The following is a 23,438-nucleotide window of genomic DNA, read 5'->3' as shown; positions in this document are numbered from 1 at the left end:
CCAATAAGGAGTCTGTGTGAAGAGGCAGGACCCAGACGTGTTCAGGGCTGCTCTGCAACAGCCAGCTGGGCTGCTCATCAAGAAGCCTTGCAGACCAAAACTTCGTTTTGAAGCGTGACTCGGCAAAAAAAAAAGCCCCCTTAGTTCTGACGCATTACTGCGTGTCCTGTAAAAGGGAGTTCCTGCTTCAGAAGGAAGCGTGACAGTACATTAGAGGGGCTGTACATATTAGCACCAGATTTATTTCAACAAGACTCTTTTTACACCATACAGAAGGTGACCACAGACTCTTAAGCCTTAAATGCAGTGCTGTGATTACGGTTCATCCTTCCTGCCTGGGGCAGGCAGTAACAACTGCTGGAGTGGGTCAGAAACGCTGCCCTTTCCTCCTGCTCTCACCTTCACTCAGTTATGAAATTGTCACATAAGTGGCCCTCCAAAATATTCACAAAATACGCAAAGATGAAGTTCTCTTTTCCATCTGATGCTTAAGAAAATAATTCACATTTCAGATAGTTCTTTCTTTTTTAAAAAAAAAAAAAAAAAAGCAGCAAACAAATTCATAGAAACCTAAATTTAGGAAGTATTTCCTAAAGAACCAGAGGAAAGCGAGAAACAGTCTATGTGCTTGTGCAAAGAGAGTGCTGAGATAGATTGGGGCAGGGGCAAGGGAAGAGGCTAGTGCTAATTCCTTCAGGCTGTTCTGCCGTGAGTGCAGTGTGGCAAGGGAAAGGTAAATTTTAAGGGCCACAAATGAGGGAAGTTTTCAATTCTTTGGTCCTTCAGTATAAGTTTTAAAACAGAGAAGCTGTTTTACTCAAAAGGGAAAAACGTGCTTTCTCTGGCCTGGAATTTTCCTTGTACCCCCCTGCCTAAGCAACGTGCCCCCACAGAAATGGGAGGCAAAAAATATCTCTTCCCCCCTAGACCCGCCAGCCCTGCATCACAGCGTGACTGGAAGTCCCACTGCGACAGACAGAGCTGCCACCAGCGGGCAAGTTTCACCTGAAGAGAAGGGACAAAGCGAAGAGCCCCTGTGGGAAGCAGATGCAGTCCTGCAGCCGGGTGCCGGACAGTTCGGGGGGGGAAAAATAAAGAGGGTTGGCCAAAGGCAACGTCACCCTGAACAGTCCCACAGGGAGGCAGGAGAACAGATACACCACCACGCTAATAAAAAGTGTTACAAACCAACAGCCAAAACAGGCTGATCAGCTCTGCTTCTTATAAATATTAAAGACCTGATTCAAGAGTTTATTTCCTATGATTTAAGTTAGTTAGAAAAACTTTTTAGTAAATTTTTATCTTAATTGGGCTTTTTCCTCCTCTCCCCGCTTCTTTTTATTTTTTTCTTTCCTAAAAAAAGAAATGTTCATGTATTTCAATAAAAGGTCTTTCCTTAAAATCAGACCAAGGCAGATGTGCTGCCCCATGGCACAGACATTCAAAGGCTATAACCAAACAACATAGCCACAATAATCACTCAACAGTGTCTCTCCATAAAAAAAAATTAAAAAAACTGATGCTAGTTACAATAAAATACACATGGAAAAAAAAGCATTTTTACCAAAAAACCCAAAAAACAAGTTAATGGGAAAAACATAAAAAAGAACTACACAGAGCTGCACTTAAGAGATCATCTGGGAATGCATATTAACCCCTTCCATGTAAAGGAAAGGTGGAATTATGGAAGCAAACCTAATTATGTCTTTGCATTAAATATGAAGCTTTCTGAGAGGCTCTGGTAAAAATTCAGTTTTCCTACAACAGTGGGCTGCTGGAGGTTCCAGTGCTTTTCCAGGTCAGGGAGAGGTAGCACAGGCAGCATCCCTGTGCAAAATAAAAATATTTAGTCAACTGAGTGGCCTTTTGGTTGAGATCCCAGCAGGTTACTGCAATCCACCTGATGTAAAAATCCAATGGACACACTGGTTAAGTCACAGGAAAGCTCAGCTACTGGTAAGGTCTAAGCTGGTGGCATTTCTTTGTCACGCTGGACTTTCTCTGTCACCACAGGCATACACGATCACAAAGCCTGAGGGCTTCTGGACCCAGCAGTCCATAACCCATCCTTCAGGTGCTGACACAGGAAACATCAACTCTGTTCAAGAAAAGCGTCCTGACTACCCGGCATAGTTTCATGCGTTTCAGCGGTGACTATGAAATGGGTCCCTGTGGCTGAAAGAAAATTAATCTGGTCTGAAACAGTAAAAAGTCTCTAGACAGAGAGAGACTCCAGTGCCCGGAGACAAGTAACCTGCGCATCCATATTCCTTCATAAAGGGCTTTATCCCACACAAGGGCAATACTTCTAAGGCTGCTCAGACCTGGAACGTGTTAGCTGAATCAGCAGTGAACACTAGTCACTGAATTTTGGGGCCTGGCTTGCTCTAGGTCCAATACTTCCCCCCTCCCCCCCTTTTTTCTTCTTTTCATACAAATATACAAAGAGTGTAAAAAAAATTTAAAAAGCGAACTTCGCTGATTAAATGACAAAGTTCCTGCACATTCAGAGATCGGCAACGTGAGGCCCACCAGGCAGGCCCCCAGCGGAGCTTCCATCAGGGAGGATGGCTTTAACCAAGCTGGGTCAGTGAAAGAGCAGGGAGACCGAAGACATGAACAAGTCATTTCAATCCACCTCGATCCTCCCTGTGATCTCAACTCTTCCTCTGGAAAGCACATGGAAGCCCCTCTTGCCCACTCTAAATCCTTCTGGAAATAGTCAAAAATTTGTTATCACCTAAATAGAAAAAAGGAGAAACACAGACTCTTTGCAAATGGCCCTTTGATCTGTATTAAAAACAGCTCTCAAAGTTCCTCAAGAGTTAGAATTAGTGGGGCACGGGTGAGGGGCAGTTTAGATACGGGATGTAAAATATTAAAAAGTGCTCTGCAACTAATTTTTGTTTTATGTGTGTATGTGCGTGTGTGTGCATATATACACATACACAAACATGCACATACACACACATATATACATATATATCCACATACATATATATATGTACACATACATATATATGTACGTATGTATAAAGTTAAAAAGTCCTATACGATATGATTAGAACAAGTGTCCTTGGAAGGTCACGACTGGAGAGAATGGGGCCTGTTGGGATGGCAGATGGGGCACTCGCCCTCCTCGGCGCACGTTTCACACAGCACTGCGTGTTGGCACGGTAACACCACCCGGTTCTCCTCCTGACACTTAAGGCATTTCACTGACTGCATCTGAAATACCGCCTGCAAGAGAGGGGGACAGGGCAAAACATAAGCATCCAAGTAACAAAGCAAAAGGGCTCCCGTCCTGTGCTACGCAGTTTGGGGAACAAGGAGGCGGCAGGGGAAGGACTTGCAGCTGTCCGCCCATTCATCTTCTGAAGCGAAAGCAAAGCAGCACAGCACGATGTCTTTTAGGACCTTTAGGATGAACAGAGCATCTTTGACTTAAACTCTGTACTTTAGGCACAAAGAAGAGGTAGGTATTTTCCTGTAAGCTGGCTAAAACTCACTTTGGCTACAATCCACATGGAATTGCTTTGATAGGCTGCTGATTTCTGGCTGTATTAAAGAAAAGGGGGAAAAAAGCTGCGATCTGTAGGAGCAGAGAGAGCAAGGCCCTGCCTGCAAATGCCTGGCACTCACCTTATCGACTTTCTCCAGGTTTGCCCGCAGCTGTTTCTGAAGGGTGTAAAGTGAAGAGAGAGAGAGGGTTTCCAGGTCAGAGAAGGAGCGCAGAAACTGAGGGTCCTGGCCTGTGTGGATCCTCTCCAGCTCCTCCTGCAGTTTCTTCACTTGCAGCTCCAAGGCTTCCCTCTGCTCCCGGGCCAGTTCACATTCCATGTTAGCTGTGTTGGCACGATCATTTGCTTCCTCTGCCTCCTTTTTCCAAGCATCACAAGCCTACAGGTTCCAACAAAGAGGGTAAAAGAAGCAGTCTGAAAACTCGGTCAGCCTCCAATAATAATAGAGAATCCCAGGCAAAAGTATCCCTTTTCATACACTCCTCACTGAGAGCGTGGTCTGTCCAATCTGCCCTGTTCCCAAATTCTGAATCATCCTTGGAGCTTCACTTCAAAGCACTGCTCTTTCCAGATACCCCAACTGGTTGGGCTGTGGTTCTACCTATTTGGCTCACACTGTTAAGAAGATGAACTTTGCATACTGGCAAATTGTCATGGATTTAAGTCAATCACCAGGTCTAAAAGACTGTCAGGCACCTCAGTGCATCTGTTATGACACCTGGTCTTGTGCGTCCAGCATCTGAACACATCAACCACAGTGATTCAGTCCCACTTTCCATGGCAGAAGAAAGAATAAGAATGCTTAAGAGAATCTGTCTGTAAATCCTACAGCTCTTCCCATCACCTCAACGTCTGGAAAGCTTCTCGTTAAAGGCTGACACCCTCCTACTCCTTTGCACTCCCTAGTCCTTATTCCCAGGAGTTGCTCAAGTACCTGTTTGGCTTGTTTCCAAGACTCTTCCCACTGCTTTATTGTGCCATTGGCTTCATCCAGTTCTTGTCGTAGCCGTGCCAGCTCCGCAGCACCTGGACCTGACAGAAATGCAGGTGAGGTACTGGGCGAAAAACTCCCCGAAGCAAAGTGTTCCCATATGCTGCTGTTCATCCCATTTAAACCTGTTTCACAGGGAAATAGAGAGGGTTATGTCACAGGTGCTGGCAATTTCCCCATTTCTTCCCTACCCCTGTGAAATCCAGGATTCAAAAAATGTGTACATAGGAAAAAAGATCATCATAGGAATTACTTTCATCCCCAGGACCCAGGAATCCATCATAGAGGGATTTTACAGGGGAAGTTTCACACCATTAGGCCTCATCTTTAATGACACAGGGAGGACCCAAGAAACTAAGTGGAGGCAACTTTTGAAGCAGGCTGTTTTTAGAAGAATCTATTTTAGAGCAGAGCTGATTACCAGCTTGAATCCCCCTTCTCACATGCGAACCTCTGAACTGCTTACTACCTTCCCACTACGCTGTGCGGCACAGCCATCAGCGTTGGTGAACAGATTGGTTCACACAGCCAACCCAGGTGGTGCCTCCTCTCACACTATACCCCAAGAAAACTTCTGTCTCCTCAGCTTGGTGCTTAGAAAGGCAGTCTTGCTTCCCAAACAGTGACATTAAAATACGCCAGCGTCATTACTGTTTGCATATGCAAGAAACAGCCCTAACTGGAAAACCCTGTTTACAAACAAGTGGAGATGATAGTATAATGAGCTTCATCCCCTGCAGAGTTCTAGCATAAAGCTAGTGATTGGCACCAGAGAAGACTTAACTAACCACTTCCCTCTTTTAGCTTGTTCAAATAATTTCTCTTTTCAGGAAGAAATTCAAGGCTTAGGAGACACAGCAGTAGAAAACCAGTTGTAAACAAACTTGGCTATTTTTTCACAGACTCCAAGGTTTGTACTCTTTTAATAACAAAAATATTTTTACTTAAAATAAGCATCCATACTTTGCGCTCCAGGGAGAGCTAGTAGGAAAAGCTCCTACCGAGACAGAGCTACCGAGTGATGTGGACTCTTACACACACAGGCACGCACCTGTTTGATGTTGTAGGAGTCATTTTCATTTAGTTGTGCTCACCGCTGGGTGAGGACATTCCTAAACCTAATTGCATTTCATAATTCTGATCTTACAGCAGCCAAACTGACTGTGTCTACAAGCAAGCCCTGGGGCCAACAGCCTCGCAGTGAGGGCTAACTCAACACCACTCACTTCCCATTTAGTGCCAGCCAAGACACAAACAGTTACAAAAAAAATACAGCTGAAAAATAGTGACTTGTCTTCACTAAGGGCTTAGGTGCATTAACAAGTAATTTAGCAGAGCAACAAGGGCTCTTCGCTGGCTCAGGCCACTTACCATCGGTCCATTTCAGCTGCTCTGAGGCACGCTCAGTTGAGAGCAAGAAGTTTTAATGGAACCTCAATTCACATTTTGTTTTTAAAGCTCCAGTTTTCTTGAAGGGGAATCTAGCACTAAGCAGGATGCTGGCAAGCCACAAATTCTGCCATAACGCTGACCAAGCTTATCTCCTCGGTTCTTTTTACTTTCTCCACCTGCTGTTCTCATGTCGCATTTGAAGTATCGAGCCCCTTTGGTCAGGAACGCCTTCTCGGCACCTTTTGCATCTAGCACAGTGGGAACTAGCCCAGAACTAGGTATTTTTAACTCAATTGCAATACAAATGAGTAATAACCACACACTACACACTTGCATTCAGCAAGGCACATGGAATAGATAGATTCCAGATGCTCAACAGCTAGGTTACTATTTGAGTATCTTACCAAAACCTCAGCAAAAACGCTTGTGTTGTATTACAGGAAAATATCTAACTTTTTTCTTAAAAATCAAGTATTTAAAATGCATTTGTGAATTTCCTGCATTTCTTTGGGTTTTTATTTGTATAACTATATAGTCAAGAGAAATGTAACTGCTTAACTTGTTTCTTCCAAAATTAAAAGCAGGCCTTACTTGCAAGTTTTCCTTTTCTTACTGAAACTGGGATGAACAGCCAGCCTCAACACCAATTAACAGCAGAGATGCCCTCTGATGTCTCTTTTCTTATTACAGTAATTGTAAAAGCTGTTTAAAGCCAACAAATAGCAATTGCAAGGCATGGAAGCATGGGTTTGGCCTATGCAAACAAGGGATGCAGTTACATAGATAAGTGCATGCAGAAATAGATTATAAAAACATGTAATCATTTTATTAGGTTAAGCTGAAGATTAAAGCATATCTCAAATTTGAAGAAGCATTTATGTCTAGTATCACTTGAAAGAACTAATATTTACTAACAGAAATCAGCAGAGCCAGTGTCACTGTAGCCTTGAGCCCATCAAACAGGTTTTACTTCTCAAGGTAATCCTGCGCCTTGATAATAAAATAGATTTGGCCCCTCAGTTCCCAGTTCTGCCTGAAGCTCCAAAGCAATTTCTCTTCCTTCACAGTCCCTCATACAGGAAACAGATCCTCAAGGGGAGGGGGGAAAGGAGCAAAGGGGACAAAGCTGGAACGCTGTAACTTTTTGCAAAGTTCACACTGCAAAAACTGCATGCAGATTGCCAAATAGGAGGAAAAAAAAAGTACAATGACTCAAGCCTGCTGTAGAGCTCCCTCCCAGAAACCAGTCTGACCTACAAGCAGTCTCAAGGGCAAACTGCAATCCTCATCTTAACTAAGTAAAGCTGAGGACCCAACTCTGAGTCTTATGTAAAGTGAAGTCTCAGCAAGAGCACTGGTGGCACGAAAAGGCAGAGCTCTTTTCCCTGAAAGGCATCATCAGTCACTTAACCTATCTGTCCATTTTTCTCAGCCTAGAAACATGTGAAGTAGAGGGAATTGCTCCCTTGTTCACAAGGTATTAGCTGATTTTTGGTAAAGCAGCTTCTAGTACTGTTGCTGTTCTCATGGGGAGAAGAGATACAAATGGCAGCAGTGAAATAATACATTAAAATTAAAGCTAACTTAAAAGAAAATACTTACATGGCACAGACAGGCATGTACATGGGACACACACACTGTGCATTTACCTAATGATCCATGAGAAGCTGATGTCCCCAGGAACGTGTTTTCTGATTGGCTTAAGTGTCCCTGGGGCTGATGGAGGAAATGCGATGAGAGGCTGACCGGTGGAGAAGGAGAGGCAGAGTGAAAGGAGGCAGAGCTTCCAAGGGACCCAGGGATATTTACAGGAGCAGAACTTTGCAGCAAACTCCCACCTGGACAAAGAACACACAGAGAGGATGGCTATGTATGACCATGAAGTATGGGCCAGAGCACAGCGCAGGAGTTCAGAGCAGAAGGCGTTAGCTTCCCTCTCTCCTTTCTAAGCCCCTCGGGATTCCCTTTGCTTCTCATCACGTTTCATTCCCCTCTCAGCCTTTAAGAGGAGCACTGAAGCTGCTGTCCCATGAACCACGTAGGTTAAGACCCTCCGGAGTTCAATGGACTGCTTTTTCATCAGCCAAAGCAACAAAAGGTTTTCTGAACAAAAGAGTTCAGTCCCTGTCAGTCTAAAGACGATGAATTTGGTATCTGGTGAAATAATTGGTAATGAAAAATTCACTTCTAAAACACATGCCTCTGCCTTTAATACTTCCAAACAACCTGTAGTGAGAAGATTAATCACGCTGGCTCAGGTCATGATCTTAACCGCTAAAAATCAGTGACTAGCTTGAGTCATTTTAGACATACTTGAGTGCCTGGATCTATCAGTAATAAAAACCCCCAAATAAACAAAAGCCATCCTCCAAAGACATCACACTTCCCTTACACAAGGGGTCATTCTGTCTGCCACACACAGTTTGAGTGAGATCTCAGCCCTGCTCCCCACTGTCCCCTGGCCTCCCTTCTTAGGAGATCACCAGGTAACACCCAGACCTGATGTGAACAGAGGGAAAAGCAGCGTGGAGGATCTCTAAGCCACTGCAGATGGGTAGCGGCAGAAGCAGGGCTATCAGCAGACAGGCACAGTAAAGTCTCTGACCAAGTTCTTATCTTTGGCAGGGAAGTGGAAGCGATATTCTTTAGGGTTCCTTCCACAGGTCCCTTCCTACCTCACCACAGCTCCAGGCAGTGTAGTCCCGTGGAAAACCTTCAGACCACCAAAGTCAGCTCTCATTCAAAACCTGTCTTACGCAGCAAGGGTAGCCAGAAACTACAACCACTTCAAAAAGCTATGAGACATTTCTTTTTTCCCCTGGACACTCATTAGAGACAGGTAGAAGAGGCCTCAGCCTACCTCCATGCATTAAAATGAGACAGACATTACAGGAATCAAGTCAGCAGACCATGATGACACTCTGTGACAGATGGATAGCATTACCAGGTCAGCGAGTTTCCTGTTACTGCTAGGGAGAGTTTTCTGCTTAAGATGCAAATCATTATACTTTGGCCTCTTTTTAATGGTATCAGATGCGTTCTAGAGTCTATTGCACACTTAAAAAAAAAAAAAAATCAAGCAAGTCCCATTCAGTCTCAAGAAACATCCCCAAGACACCTGGGCCCAATGGCAAGAACTCAGCTCTGCTAGTCAATAAGGGCAAGCTTTCACTTCAAAGATGCTCAGCAGTTGCCAGAGTTTGTTCTAATTGCTGTTTAACCAATGTTACTTTGGGACTGGTTTTAGAGCTTTGCTGGGCTGGCTCCACTGAGGTGACTGGGCAACACTGCTTGGCAGAAGATAAAGAAAGCTCTGTTGCTTTCATGTACCTATCATGATGCCACTCGTGTGGGGCACTGTGCTGCTGTCAAATGTCTTCTCCAGGGCAGCCACTCCGAATTCATTCAGGTCCAGGTCATCCAAGGCAGACTCTGCCAGACACAGAGGTACCAATTATGTTATAAAGGACCAACAACTTCAAGAGATAGGATGGCCCAAAGAGCCTACATGCAGAGGAGCCTTTGCTCTCTATTTGTCAGTCTGCGCAGCCCTACTCTCCGCCCTGTGCAACGCTCTTCTTAAACGGTTTGGCAGAAGTGTCATAGGCAGCTTTTCAGTTCAGGTTCTTTTGCCTGATCTGAATTCGTTTTGTCTCAAAGTATTCCCAAATGTTATATGAAAACAAAAATTTGATGAAATAACAGCAGTTCCCATAAGTCTTCCCCAAAATGCTCTTTCAAGTCTGTCCATAATATGCAATAACACTGGCTCATGACATATCTGGGTCTGGCTTGTGCTTTGTCCCTACTTTGCTGAAGAGCCACTCGAAAAAGAAATATCAGTAGAAGGGGACACTTGAAAAACATCTCTGAGGTTCAAAGATAGGGTAAAATAAAGAAAGCTTATGAATGCCTACAAATGTATCTATTTGAATATGCCTCCTCACTAATCATGATCAATATAATTCCATCCCACGCATGCCCACTCATTTCTATTATTATTTTTTACAAATTAGTGAGATCACCTCAGAAACGTTAGATTCAAAAAAAAACCCCAAACCAAACCAACCCAAAAAAACAGGTGACCAAAAAAACCTGTACCTATCTAAGAGGAGTGATTCCACTCTCTGGACTCTGCTGTTCTCCTTTTTCTAACAGCCTCTGTCCTACACTCTATGAAGGGCAAGTCCTTACAATCTACCTGGTAGCCCTCACTATAAAATTGTCATTAAGAATGTAAGGGGTTGTAACTGTGGAAAATGCCCCTGCGACTTCCTGCCTGCTCCAAGACCTCTTTGTCACTTTGACAAACCTAAAACTAAGGCCCTTTACACCATCTGACATTCTGAATAAGTGGCTCAGAGGCCTTCTGTTGGTCCCATGGCTGAATTTCATCCGTAATGACCTGCAGAAAACATCAGATGCGTCACAGTCACAGAAAAAGCTTACAGCCTCAGGAGTCTGCCAACACTGACAGAGACGAAAAACCTGGAGTTCACTGGAACACCCATGCTATTCCAATTCTCGTACCTGGTAATCCACGTCAGAGGAAGCCCTATTAGCATACGTAAAAAAGGCAAAGTTACCTATGACAGACTCAACGGTGTCACTGGTTGGGTAGAAAGGAAGGGCATTGGCATTCATGCCTGGTATGCTGCTGGTGCCGGCAGGGCTTGGTGGCGTTGCAGCCAGACTGGAGGTGATACTAGAGGAGATGCTGGATGTCAGTGGGCTCCCCACTGGGAGAATACCCAGTATGTCCTGAAACAAGAGTTTTAAAAGGGAAAGAGGTAGGAAATAAAACATCTTTATAGAAGAATCCCCTCAGAAACATGCAGGAATGAGCCAAAGATCAGCAGCAAACCTGTTCCTGCCTGCTTCCAACCTGACAGATGGCTCGTGCTATGACTGGGCTGGGGGTGGGGGAGAGATTAACAGCTTTTCTTTAATTTCAGCCGACTGCTCTCCTTCCCTCCCCCCCCCACCCTGCAGTATTACAAACATCCTTCAGGCTGCCCCAGAATTAACTCCTGTGACCCACAGGTTGCATGCAATCATAGGCATGGGTCACACAATCGCTCACTCAGACTTAGTTCAACACATGACTTAGAACCTGATATTAAATTCTCTTTGCTGAATCCTTGAACTTAGATGACTTCAGAGATCCATTCCAGCTCAATTTTCTGTAATTTGGAGGCCTTCTCCAGCATGGTCCAGGCCTATGAATCTTTCCTGTATTCATGCAGGTCTAGCCATTCACAAATAACCCCTCCAGCAAATCATCCCATCTTCATAAAGTAATCCCTCAAGCTGAGCATCCCTAAATAGTGTCTGGACTGTCATTTACTCCCTGCAGAGCTGTCCAGATCCACAGAGATTTCTCATGTCCTTGTCTGCGGTGGTGCGAGCACTGAGCTAGGTTCAGAGCCCTGCTAGCAGCACCGTACCTGTTTGGGCTGTAACAAAGGTTGCTCCTGGCTCCTGTGTTCCAATGAGTGGGACTTCATTTTTGCTTGCTGCAGTAAAGAAACAGAACAAAAGAGAAGCAGAGGGATTAGCAGCAAAATTAAAAATGGCTGACTGCTGGCTTTGGAGAGGCCATGGGAAACACAGACCCCTCCTCTCTTACAGCCTGCTCTGGGCACTGGAGAATTCAGAGAGCGGGAAAGCACAGCAAACTGAAAACACTCCAAGCAGTTTGCTTTCTATATACCAAGACATCATCCCTAGAGTTATACAAAGACTTGTCACAATTACATCTACCATCAATGCTGCTGTAAGTCCTCTGCTAGTACAAAGGACATCTTAAGAACCAAGACCAAAAATGAATTATTTTGCCTTGCTACAAACAACTCATCAGCCTTCATACCAGTATCTAAAAAAGCGACCAGAAATGGTGGGAGGCACACTATATTTTTAAATTCTGTAAATGATTTTCAGCTTTGGGAAAATAAAGTATGTAGATTATGTTTTCCCTCAAACTTTCCCAGCTGGGATTGCAAAGTAAAATAAAGTGATAACTGATCAATTTTAAAAGCAAGATCATCAAATCTGATTTTTTAAAAAATAAAAATCTTTCCCCCATCCATTAACATAGAAAGCTCAAAGCCATAAAACATAAGAGGTCAAGGTTGTCTGGAATTGCAAAACTGCATGAATGCCAACATATATTTAGAATTCCACTATCCAGCCTAAAAATTCAGCCTAAGGACCATCCAGCAGTATATCCTTAACAGATATCAACCCTCTTGCCTCACAACATCAGTCAATTCTGAGTTACGATAACCGAGTTGGGGAAGGAAGTGGCCTCTTGAGCTTGTCAGTGTGTAACGGGTCTGTTCTGGCCAGGCCTTGCTCTGCTCCACCCACGCTGCTACATGCGTAAGTCATGGTGAGATCAATCACACCCTCCGAGCACCAAAGGGGAGCAAAAAAAGTGCTGAGAGTCAGAGCTGCTTGTTTACTTGCCCTCCAACCCCCCCCCCCCCCCCCCCCCCCCAGTCTGAATCAGAGACACATTCTAGGCATAAAGCAACACTTGATCGTATTTATCGCAATGCAGGCAGTCACCATCTCTACAGGGGAGATTCAGGCCTGATGTACAACAGCAGTGCACAGAGGCACCACAACTGACCTGAAGGTGATACGCTTGACTTTTTGGCTTAAACAATCTTATAAAAAAGATAAATGATTGCTGGGAGAACGGATGACATAACCAGACAGGCGAAAGAGCAGCAGCCAGAATTCATCCCTTAATTAAATCATTTTCTCTGCTCAGCTGTATGCCTATAGGGAGGGCAAAGCCTGGCAAACAGGCAGTTGAGATACGGACGCAAAGATCCTTCTCTGGTGGGTACGGTTCTCTCATGCTTCCCTGAACAACACACAGCACGTTTACATACAGCAAAACTACCGCTGAACCGATCACAGGCTTGTTTTCCTTTGTGTGCAATAGATGCGTTACGTTAGCGCATCTGTGTGCGCCTGATAACACGCCTGCTAGATCATCCAGCGCATCCCTACCCTGTTTGACACTCATCTGAACACAAAACGTGCTATCAACAGACGTCAGCAGCTAAAGTGAAGGCGCGTGCGCAGCCGTGCCCCCCCACCAAGAGGCTTCCTGCCAACGTAGCTAGCTGGCTCTGGTGCAGTTAAGTCTTACTGGAAGGGGTTTTTTTCTTTAAGGAGGAGACAAAAAGTGAATGCGTTTCTAAGCTAGTCCCAATTCCCACTGCCTTGAATTCATGCAACACGAGTGAAAAAATAGAGCAAACTGATTGTCGCCAGTAAGCCAGTCTCCTTTAGCTCTGAATAACATTAAAGACATCAAGACAGAAATTCAAAGGGCAGGCTGAGATTCTCCAGCTTAGTTTGTTGCAGTCAGGAAAGAAAACAAGGGACATAAGTTACGAGTAAACTGAACGTTTTCTGATGAGCATGGAACAAACCTACTGTACTGTGTGTCAGGATGCAGGAACACCTCCTGGTCGCTGCACTCAAGTCCTTCCAGTGCAGCTAGCATTTTTCCAGCTTGCTAAATCTTTTGGGACTCAGGAAAAGTATTTTTAGCTTTAACTGCTGGCTCAGCCTTGCCACAAACTATGAGGAACCTATTAACACAGGAGATGTATTTTTCATTCTAATAAGATAGAAACTATTTGTACCAATTCCATGGAGGAAAAATGACAAGCCTATTGCAGAGCTGAGCCAGAGTGTCTCTTAAGTTTTCAGATATGAGTGAGCAAATTTAAATGCCTAATTATTGGTCTAATTTATGGGGTATGTGAGAATCTCAAGTGCCCACTGCAGCCAAAGGGAATTACAGAGGATTTAAAAAGTAAGTAATTATAGATTAAAAGAAAATTAAGCCAGGAGACTTACGAGACACCTAATTTTATCTGTAGAAGACTAGCATAAGGCAACTGTGATTACTTCTGTCTATATTTTAATAGCTATTTATTCCATTCATTTAACACAGGTTTTTGCTTAATTAAAGCCACATGAGTAAGAAGCTACCTGAACAGAGTAGCTTTGTAGCACAGCCTGGACTTCAGACATAAACGCTGCTCATCATCTGGCCCTCCTTTTAAAAGTCCTATTCATGCTCCATCCCCTTTCTCTTTGGCTTAGGCTTGCTGCCCATTTTCTCCAAAGCTGGGCCTCCCTGGCACCCTGCCTCTGCTGGCAGGAAACAGGGGTTCTCTCGGTCCTTGGGCTTTGGGTTCACTCCTCCTTTCCTCCTTTGGAGCAGAGGCAATAGAGAACGAGTGCATGTTTCTTCTTTTGTTTCTAAACAACTGCTACAAGCTGCTGTGCCTGCAAGAAGTGCCAGGATCACAGCATGGTCTGCTCTTTACCCCCTAAGACATGTTGCATCAATTTGCAATTTCCTAAGCCACATCCACGTTAAGCAAGACAATGAAAGCATTTATAAGACAGCATACATGCATATAGCTTAATCTGTATTTGTCACCAAATAATTTTAATTAGACTAAACAGTGTTCAAGACTGGTCCTACTGCAAAGTTTGGTCATATTTTCCCAAAGCTGTAAAAATAAATAAAACAAAACCCGCAGAGTCTGCTTCTAAATCCAACTACTTTATGCAAGATCTTGTCTGGACGAGCTATTTCCACCATTTTCTCACAGCAGTGCAATATTAACACAGCAGTATATGCTTATTAAGATGAGCTTCTTTAATATTACAGAGAAGAGTTTAAATGTAGCCAGGCTGAAAGTAGCATTTCTTGTCATCTCTGTTCTCAAGCAACACAGACCAGTTATTTTAGTCCTTTTTATATATATATTTTTAAAGAAACTTGTAGGAAATATTTTTGCAGGCATCTCTTCATAAAAGCTATTCCTTCCCCTAAATTGAGATGTTGTTCTATTACATTTACAAACCCAGTGAGGTATAAAAACTGAGACCCAAGCTCTGGGTTGGACTCAGCTGACTTGGAAGGGATAGCACAGAGAAACTATTAATCATAACATAATTGTAACATCAAAAAAGGAAATTCACAATAACAAGTTGACTGTGGAAAAGCTCATGTATGGCAGAAGAGATGGAAGAGACTGTTCTGGGCTTAGGGAGCAGTCTGAATAAGGCGTGACACCAAGAAGGAGAAGACTGAGGAAGCAGCAAGGCAAGACTAGGATATCAAAAGGGGTAAGAGGGAATGTCATGACAGATGTGGGTTGGGTGAGATTGCAGAGGGCTCTCCAAATGTGAATAAGGAATTCAAATCTAATACAGAAGCCACAGGAGAGATTCAAGGATCAGAATGATACAGCCAGAGAAGCAAGAGACAACCAGCATGACATTTTTAACACACCCGATAAACAAATGGTGAAAACAGAAGACAAACCAAGTCACGGAGTTCAAGGTAAGAGTTCGGAGTGAGAATAGAGAAGGAAGGATGAGTTTCCATGAGATAGTACAGCAAAAGAAACAGCAACTCTTGGCAAGGACCTAAATACGGAAAAAGAAAGAGCAAGAAGTGCTATGTGGGAAGCTACCCAGGGTCAACACAGGACAGAAGTTGTGAGGGATTACAAAAACAAGCAGCAGCTTGACTTCTACAAACTGCATGTGTGATGGCAGCTAGGCAGACAAGAACAGATGTAAGATGGAAGAGCCTGGAAGGGAGGCTGAAAGCAACAGCAGAGATCTGAGAACTGATAATGAGAACAGGGCTTTCTCATTTTTGTTCCTCGGGGAAAAAACAAACAAAAAACCCCACAAATAACCAAAAACATTCAAGCTAGACTGGGCAATTTTTCATTCTTCCTCATCCCCCCAACTCTTCTGGCCAACATTCCCTACTAACCTGGCATTTGAAACTCTTCAAATATTCGGCCCCCACCTGATCTTCTCGCTCAAACCCAGGTGCTTTCTTGTAGCTGCCGGCTGCTGTTACTGAGTCTGGAGGAAAACCAATGGTCTCCAAGCTGTGTGGCTTTCCAATGGCGCCAGGAGGAGACCCACATATGTTAGATGGGCTTCCGAGACTGCTGTTCCTACAAAGAATCTAATAGAAGGAACAAGTGTCAGGAAAGTACAGCCAGCAGCAACGACTCGGAGAGGAGAGGCATCCCACAGAAGAGCTCATTCACTTCACTGTTTGTGCATCGATTATACTGACAGTCAACACAAGCATACAAGCTTCCGGTAAACAGTAATTAAAAAACAGGAAAAAGTTCCAGTAGATACTGGATATATACAGTCCCACAATTATGGTTTTGTTGTCATTACTTTGTACTGGAGTGCAATCTTATAAAAAAACAGCCTACAGCTCTAGTGACATTTATTCTTTTTGAGGCCTCAGATGCAACTGATCTAGTTTCCAAACCTGACCAAAACTCGCTTTCCTTAGGCTACAGTGGATCCTGTCTGCACTGAGTAGTGGTGTGAAACAACCAAGCATATCTGAGCTACGTGTAATACTATTATCTTTTGCTTTCCAGTTGGAAATCTGAAAGTTTTAATGCAGGCACAAGCCAAGTATCAACAGCTGCATTAAAAAACACAAGGATTTCCGTTCTTTGGACTATAATCAGGGATCACAACCACATGCAACAAGGCTAGTTTTGCACTGTAGATGAAACCATGGACAGCAGCAAAGAAGATTAAGATGAGTTTTAGAGGAAGTGCCTACTTGGATCAATGCAGATATTCCATTTCTCTAGGACAAGAAATTATTTGCCTGCACTGGCAAGCATGGCTGTGCTTCAGACAACATTTAGACAGCTACTGCTACCACAGATTCAAATGTGGCACAGTCTGGGCTGGCATTAGAAAGAAGGAGCATCCTACAATATTTTGATTTTATTTTTATAGAGACATTCTGCTGTCCACGCTTCCCTACAGTTGCAAAGATACTACTCACTGTGGTGGAGGTGGGGCTAGTTGGCAGAGTTCCTGATTTATTCCACACCTACAGTACAAATACAAAACAGAACAGGCCACGTGAGGCTGGCTGCTAGAGGGACCTTTTTCTCTGATTAATTCATCATGTAAAATGATCACCAGCAAAGCCATATTTGTTTGCAAGCTACATGCAGATGCCCTGTGGAGTGATGAAGTCACAGAAAGACATGTGTTGCCATTTGGCATATATCCAAGGATTAGGAAAGACTGTTTAAAAGACTAAGAGCTTGAGATAACAAAGACCTAAACAGTCTATAAAGCGGAAGGTATCTTCAATTTCATTGCAGTTTTCAGAGAATTTAGATGATAAACTCACAAGATGAAGGGTTTTTCTTTTTTACTGCTTTCCACAGTGTTATTTAGCGAGAGAAAATATTATGTCCAGACTTTTCAAGATCTGTTTGGAATTCTAGCTGCAATCAAATTCAGGAGTACAATGAACTGTGAGGTTGGCTTTGGCATGAATAAAATCAAACTATCAGCTTCTCTTTTCAAGAAGGGAGAATAAGATAAAACAGAGGTCCCAAATGAGTTCACCTCATTCTGATCAGTTTCAAAGGAGTTAAACTCACGTCATTTTACCTTCTCAAAACCTCAACCAACCATTTGAAAAGGTTACACACCTTATCAACAGTAGTGCAAACACGAAAGACTTACACAAACAAAAAAAATCTCTCAGCAAAAATGAAGTGGTCTAACATTCCATGGGCCTCTTATATGCCTGCGTGCATCTGATCAGCATTTAAAAGATTTCCCTTCTTGTATGTACAACTAAAAGTACTACCAACAATCTGGGGCATTACTTAAATATATTACAGAGTTTAGCTATCTCCAGAAGTAGGAGAGGGAGAGAATCAAGGATATCCTATAATGCAACACACAATATGCACAGGTTAAGCCTCTGAGATTACATATGTAAACAAACTCGATTGTAGTTATGTACTTTAGACATTATTGGCTCACAGCCTTTAATTGGAGTACTTGGAAACTAAGCCCAATATGTACCTCCAGACAGGAAGGAGTTGGACTTCATGTGCGGATGTATTCCACTTTCCTGAAAGTACATCAACAAACTCTGCACAGAAAGGAAGGCTTAGAAATTTTATAGGTGAGAGGACAATACTAAAGTCACTGAATTGTATGTTCCAAACAAACAGATCCTTCTAAAAACTGTGGAGCCGAGATCTAAAAGAAAAATGCCATACCCTTTGGGCTTTTGGATACTTAAGATTTCTCTTCTTGGGAGAAAGTAGTACAGTGACTCAGAGAAACCGAGATTTATAAAATACGGACAAGGCTTCCCCGCAGTGCTACGTACATTGCTAAGGTCTGGGGCATGTGGACTGGAAGGGCTGACTGGAACAGAATCACCAGCTGCTGACGGCATATACATCACAGGGCCCGTCTGTGTCGGGCTAGACACAGCCGAGGATTGCTGTAAATCTTCACTGAGCGCAGGCTCTGAAAGAAATAAAAGCACAAGGAACATTATTCAAAGCTGTATAATTGCAATGGAGCACAAGACGTTTAGGAACAAGAATACCTAGATATTCTTGAGAGAAGAAATATTCCACAAGCACCTACTTAGAAGTATAAAGGCAAGGAGAAATCTTATCTGGCAAATGACTACTACTTATCTAATATTCCTTACATTATTACTGTCATCACTTGTATGCTGTGCTGCTCTTTAGTCCATTAACACTGCTCCAAAATTATCTTCTCTGTGTTAATTGTGTGTTATTCATTCAGCTGTCTTGAACTAAGCAGAGCTTCCTTCATTGCTAGGCACAAAGTTGATGCATGCATTATAATTAGCTGAGGGAGATAAGTTTCCATCAGCACTCAGTACAAACCCTTACAAAAAAAAAAAGTAATGTATGTAGAAAGGCACAAAAAGAAAGTGTTGTTGGCTTGGAAGGTAAACTAGAGATGCTGTAGACTTGTAGTATTTACATCTAACACAACTCAGCATCTTTACAAAAACTATGTAACTGACACTATGCCTGCATTGCAGTATCTTTAAAGTATTGGTTTCAACACATTTCTTGCCAATACTCTGCAAAACTCATGCTAAGAATAGATACAATAAATGGACTCCTGTTATTTTAATTGAAGTAGGCCCTCAGTGTTCACCTTGCTAAGAAGGGACTAAAAGATAATATTCCATAAGACAGCACAAGAAATAACCAGGTTGGAATGACCTAAGTGCCACAGAACATTACTCTGGCTTTAAAGTAGAGTAGTATCAAGTGCAGTAATCTTGTTAGGAATAAGGCATCTCCTAAACAAAAATACTATGCTGTACACAAGGGAGTTTGCTAAACACAGTTTCTCTATCAAGACTGGATTCTCTCTTCAATCTTGCTGGATCATACTGTGTAGTTACACTACTGTGTTTTGGGCCATTATAGCCCACAGCTCTAGCTATAATTACTGCTTGTCGACAAGGTTTCCTATAAAAGGAACTGTACAACCTGTAGGGAATTTACTCTCACCATTCCTTGTCAAAAGGCAGCAATTACTAATTCCATCATTTACAAAGGATAATCAAATAACAAAGAGATTTGCTCAAGGCCATGTAGTGAGTCAGTATCAGAACTAATCTATTGGCTTCTGAGTAACCTGCTCTAATTGCTGCAAATTCAACAGCAAGACTGGAGTGCAGAAACTTGAGTAGGAGCCATAGGACCAGGAGCTAACCATTTCTTTATGAATGTTAGTACCACCTGAATATAGAACTCCCTAGACCAAAACAGCATCACTAGTTTATGGAAGATGAAAATGAGGATTTAAATAATGCCCTATAAATCAGAGAGCTAGCAAGAAAGGAGGATTTGAGGAAAAGCAGGCAAAAAAGCTGCGTATTTTCCTTCTCCAACATGACTTAAAGATTAAAACTCTAAGTAAAACTTCTTAAATAGTAAATTAGAATTTAAAATGGATCAATACATTATCTTTAACTCGCAATTTTACCATCTTTTTTTTTTTTTTAAATACAACACTTTGCAACTTAGCTAGGTAAAATTCATCCACGTGCAGAAATGAAGCAGCTCTCTCTGTTCCAGTTCTCCTAAACTGACATACAGAGAACTGAGCGAGCGAGAGAGATACTTCAAGAGACAGTGTGGTGAGAGCTAAGGGCCGAGTCCTACAGACTACCTACTGCCTTCAGCTCTGCCAACACCTCCCACACCAGCACAGTTTTAGAGGAATTATCAAAGTTTATAGTTCGTTTTTGAAAATCTTTCACAGCAGCTCTAGTTTAGCGGCCCTATATTTTAAATTATTTTGGCCAGAAGCTCTTCATAGCTTTAATATCTATGAAATATAGAGAAGCAGTCCACGTACGTTCTACATGTGCAAAGGCACAGAAGGGTCCTCGGGGACAGCTGCCAGACTGCTGCATATCATTGCACTTGGTGGATCTGTAGATCTAAGGATGGGAAAAAAACAAAACCAAAACAAAACAAAAAACCCAGACATGAACAGGAAAAACAGTGACCAGCAGCCCAGGTACAAAAGTACTATGAAGAGACCTGACGGCAAGATAGAAACACAGATAAAAACACGAAGGCAAGCAGAGTTCAGGGCAACCATTTCAGTTCTTTGCTTCAAAGAAAGGAAAACCAACTACAGTTCCAGAAACACCAAAATATGCCCATCACAGCTAGAGCTCACCCAAAGATCAACCCATCACACATCAGCTCACCCAAAGGTCACCATTTGCCATTAAGTCCCTCAGTCTCACTGGGAGCTCCACGGATATTACAAACAGTAAAAGGTAGGAAGTAGTTGACAGCACAGAACGCTACAGCCACAGGTTTGCAAGGAAAATAACAAACCATTGACAGTGACCGTGGGAAATGGATTATTCCCATTCCCCCCAGTTTGACAGGCGGTGACAATGCTTACTTTGCCGATACAGGCCCAGCAGAGCTTTTCAACACCATAACATGAAGCAGACTAGGACAAGGTCTTAATTGCACTTTCTGTAAGGGTACTGGAATGCTCTGGGCATGCTCACAACTAAAAGCTTGGTGGTTTTTAGCACCAGTTCCGGGGTATCTATGGTTTAGTGCAACCGTCATCAACCAAGAATTTTTCCCTCAAGGAAACAGATGCTGTACGCTCACCTGCAAACCCACACCATGCTTTCAAAAGGACCCCCATACACGAGACTGCTCTTACACTTTCTTCCCCCTACTCTTCTTACCTCCTGGTCTACCTAACGAAAAGGCACCCCTTTCAAGCAGCTGAATTTCAGCTTACTTCCAACCTGCAGTTTTCTCTGTATCCCAGGACCACACCACAAGCAGCCCTCATACTCTCCCAGCTGGCACACCAGCATACTTCACAAGCCTAGAATGCTTTTGCTTTTCTAGCCAGCTACCAAACAGATCAAGCAGGTTACTGTACCTCTGGATGGAACTGCTGTTCTGTGCGAGTGTGGCAGTATTGACATGAGTCTCCATTTTCACACTTACTGGGATCTCCCCACTCGTCTCCATGTTTCACGCTGGGACATGGTGAAGATCTGTGTAAATAAGGTAGCAGGAGAATGCATCAGACCCACAAATGTGCTTTGAGCTTTGCTTCCTCAATCGGGAGGCAGGTTTGGCTGCCCACCCTCAGCTGTACAATCTGTTTGGCTGGCTGCTGCTTCCCCAGCCCCCACCCTGCTGCCATTGCATCTTCTTCCCCCTTTTCCAATTTCTCAATGAAAGAAACGTTGCTTAGCTCTCCATCTGAAACCAAATACAACCTGAACCAACATAACAATATTAGCAGCTGATGTGATTAGCATCAGAGATGCTGGGTCTGGTTTCTGTTTTGGAACTGTACATTCATAGAAAGCTAATAAGTTAATTGGCTAATCCTAAAACACATAATACCCTTACAGTGGTACGTTTCCAGGGTTAGAGGATAGCCATGTGGAAAAGAGGCTGAGTCAGGCCACTGGGGAAAAGGCAAGTCCATTTTCTTTCTCCCAGCCAGGAGCAGTTCTTTTTCCCGGTTCTGAATTTTTGGTTGTGACCTACTTCCCCTGCTCTTTATGCTCTTAACCATTCCCTCAAACAACAGCAGAGGGAAGCAGATAGCAGCAGCAGACGCCTGCATGAAAGGCAGCCACATCAGCTGGGGGTGGGGAAAGCAACATAGAAGTGAGTGAGGATCAGGAGGGGAGAAGCTTTCACCTCTTCCCTTCCCCAAGGGCCCAGGCAGGGGCAGAAAGCACACAGCTGCTGCCTGAAGACTGGCTTAGCATTTCTGTTTCTCCTGAAGGCGTTGGGATTAACTCTCCTTTGATTTATATTTATTTAAATTTTGTAATACAGGATTTCAGTGCTGATTCAAAAATTTCTGTGAATGCTGGGGGTGGGGAAGGGAAGTGAGAATATCCATGGCGTTTTCTCTCCTGGCTGTCTGGTCTGCTCTTATGTTTTTCAAAAAGGAACTAAGGAAAAGCCCCACTGAGACCACAACAAAAGCTCTGTTGTGTTGGAGGAAATGAGGGCCTATAACTTGGATGAAATGCGTTCGGGGAGACGCGGTACACTGAAAAATCCAGCAACAGCTGAGTGACGAGAACACCCTGGTGCCTCAAAAGCACGATCTTTAGCAGCTGGTTAGGAATGCATGTCCAGCTACAGTACTGGTCACACTGCGCCTCATGATCCCCATCACCAGGCACACACAACAAGCAGCGTGATGATTCTGAATCTTTTACCATGAAAACACTGCTGTGTGAGCTTGTTTCTAGATGGCGATTAAAACTTTCTTTTGTTTTCTTTTTCCTGCACTGTTTTCTAAAGCAGGAGTCTGTACAGTAAGAGGAAGCCAGACACAGGTTCTGTTTGCCATAAAACCAGAGTTGTAACGTGATTTAGCAACACTAATTTATTAGAGATACTAGTTCCTATATGCAGCAAAACTCCTTTAGTTTGTTATCCTGTCTCCAAGGCAGAAGTAACAGTCCGTCACATCTGTCAGTACAGGCCTTGGAGACGCACTAAAAAAAAAAAAAACTATCTAGTGGACAAAAACCTACAACCTTCATTACAGATTTCTACTACACCTCACCACTCAGCTGGGGAATAGAATATCCCAGACCACTGTACCTGTATTTGTGTTTTCTTGGGCTTCTTCTTCTGTCTTTGCTATTGTGGTAGTAGGGACAGGCATAACCCTGGCGACAGAGACGGGGAGGTTTCTTACATTGCTCTGTCTTGTAATTTCCCAACACATACGTTGTATCTGCAAAAGAAGCAACCAGTTAGTGGGAAATCACCACGATCTGCATTTACTATGCAGAAGTTTTTGACAGGAGCGTGTACTTCACAAACACCAGACTTTCCAAGCCCCCACAGACCCTAAGAGACACTCACCTTGCCACCTTGGCTCCTCACTGAGTATTTTCTCTATCATAGCATGGCTAGCAGCGACTGCAGACTGACCCTCTATGCCACCTTCTGATGTAGTCTGACCATTCTGCAAAGCCTCCATCGCCTGAAGCTCCCTTCATGGGCAGAGTTAAATGAACATACAGACTGAGCATTTGAAGAGTCATAAATGTGTATAAAAACTGACATACAGGAACATGG

General features: G+C 43.3%; 1 protein-coding gene across 7 annotated transcripts in view; it reads right to left on the bottom strand.

Moving 5' to 3' along the window:
• Positions 1-534: 534 nt before the first annotated feature.
• UNK (unk zinc finger) overlaps positions 535-23,438 on the bottom strand; it is a 44,221-nt gene continuing 21,317 nt past the window's right edge. The window contains exons 4-17 of one of the 7 annotated variants that reach the window (XM_075771039.1): positions 23,223-23,353; positions 22,956-23,091; positions 21,253-21,370; positions 20,185-20,269; positions 18,155-18,297; positions 16,796-16,843; positions 15,737-15,937; positions 11,352-11,420; positions 10,491-10,665; positions 9,235-9,336; positions 7,554-7,742; positions 4,456-4,553; positions 3,643-3,900; positions 535-3,240 (exon numbers count right to left, since the gene is read on the bottom strand). In XM_075771039.1, coding sequence (XP_075627154.1) covers positions 3,085-3,240; positions 3,643-3,900; positions 4,456-4,553; positions 7,554-7,742; positions 9,235-9,336; positions 10,491-10,665; positions 11,352-11,420; positions 15,737-15,937; positions 16,796-16,843; positions 18,155-18,297; positions 20,185-20,269; positions 21,253-21,370; positions 22,956-23,091; positions 23,223-23,353 — 1,909 coding nt within the window. In that variant the 3' untranslated portion in view covers positions 535-3,084. Of the gene's footprint in view, positions 3,241-3,642; positions 3,901-4,455; positions 4,638-7,553; positions 7,743-9,234; positions 9,337-10,490; positions 10,666-11,351; positions 11,421-15,736; positions 15,938-16,795; positions 16,844-18,154; positions 18,298-20,184; positions 20,270-21,252; positions 21,371-22,955; positions 23,092-23,222; positions 23,354-23,438 lie in introns of all 7 variants that reach the window. The other 6 variants (XM_075771037.1, XM_075771041.1, XM_075771040.1 and 3 more) reach the window with 6 other exon arrangements.

The sequence above is a fragment of the Balearica regulorum genome, chromosome 18 (assembly GCF_011004875.1).
Source record: "Balearica regulorum gibbericeps isolate bBalReg1 chromosome 18, bBalReg1.pri, whole genome shotgun sequence".
In the NCBI taxonomy this organism is placed as follows: Eukaryota; Metazoa; Chordata; class Aves; order Gruiformes; family Gruidae; genus Balearica; species Balearica regulorum.
This window is presented reverse-complemented; position numbering and strand designations above follow the sequence as displayed.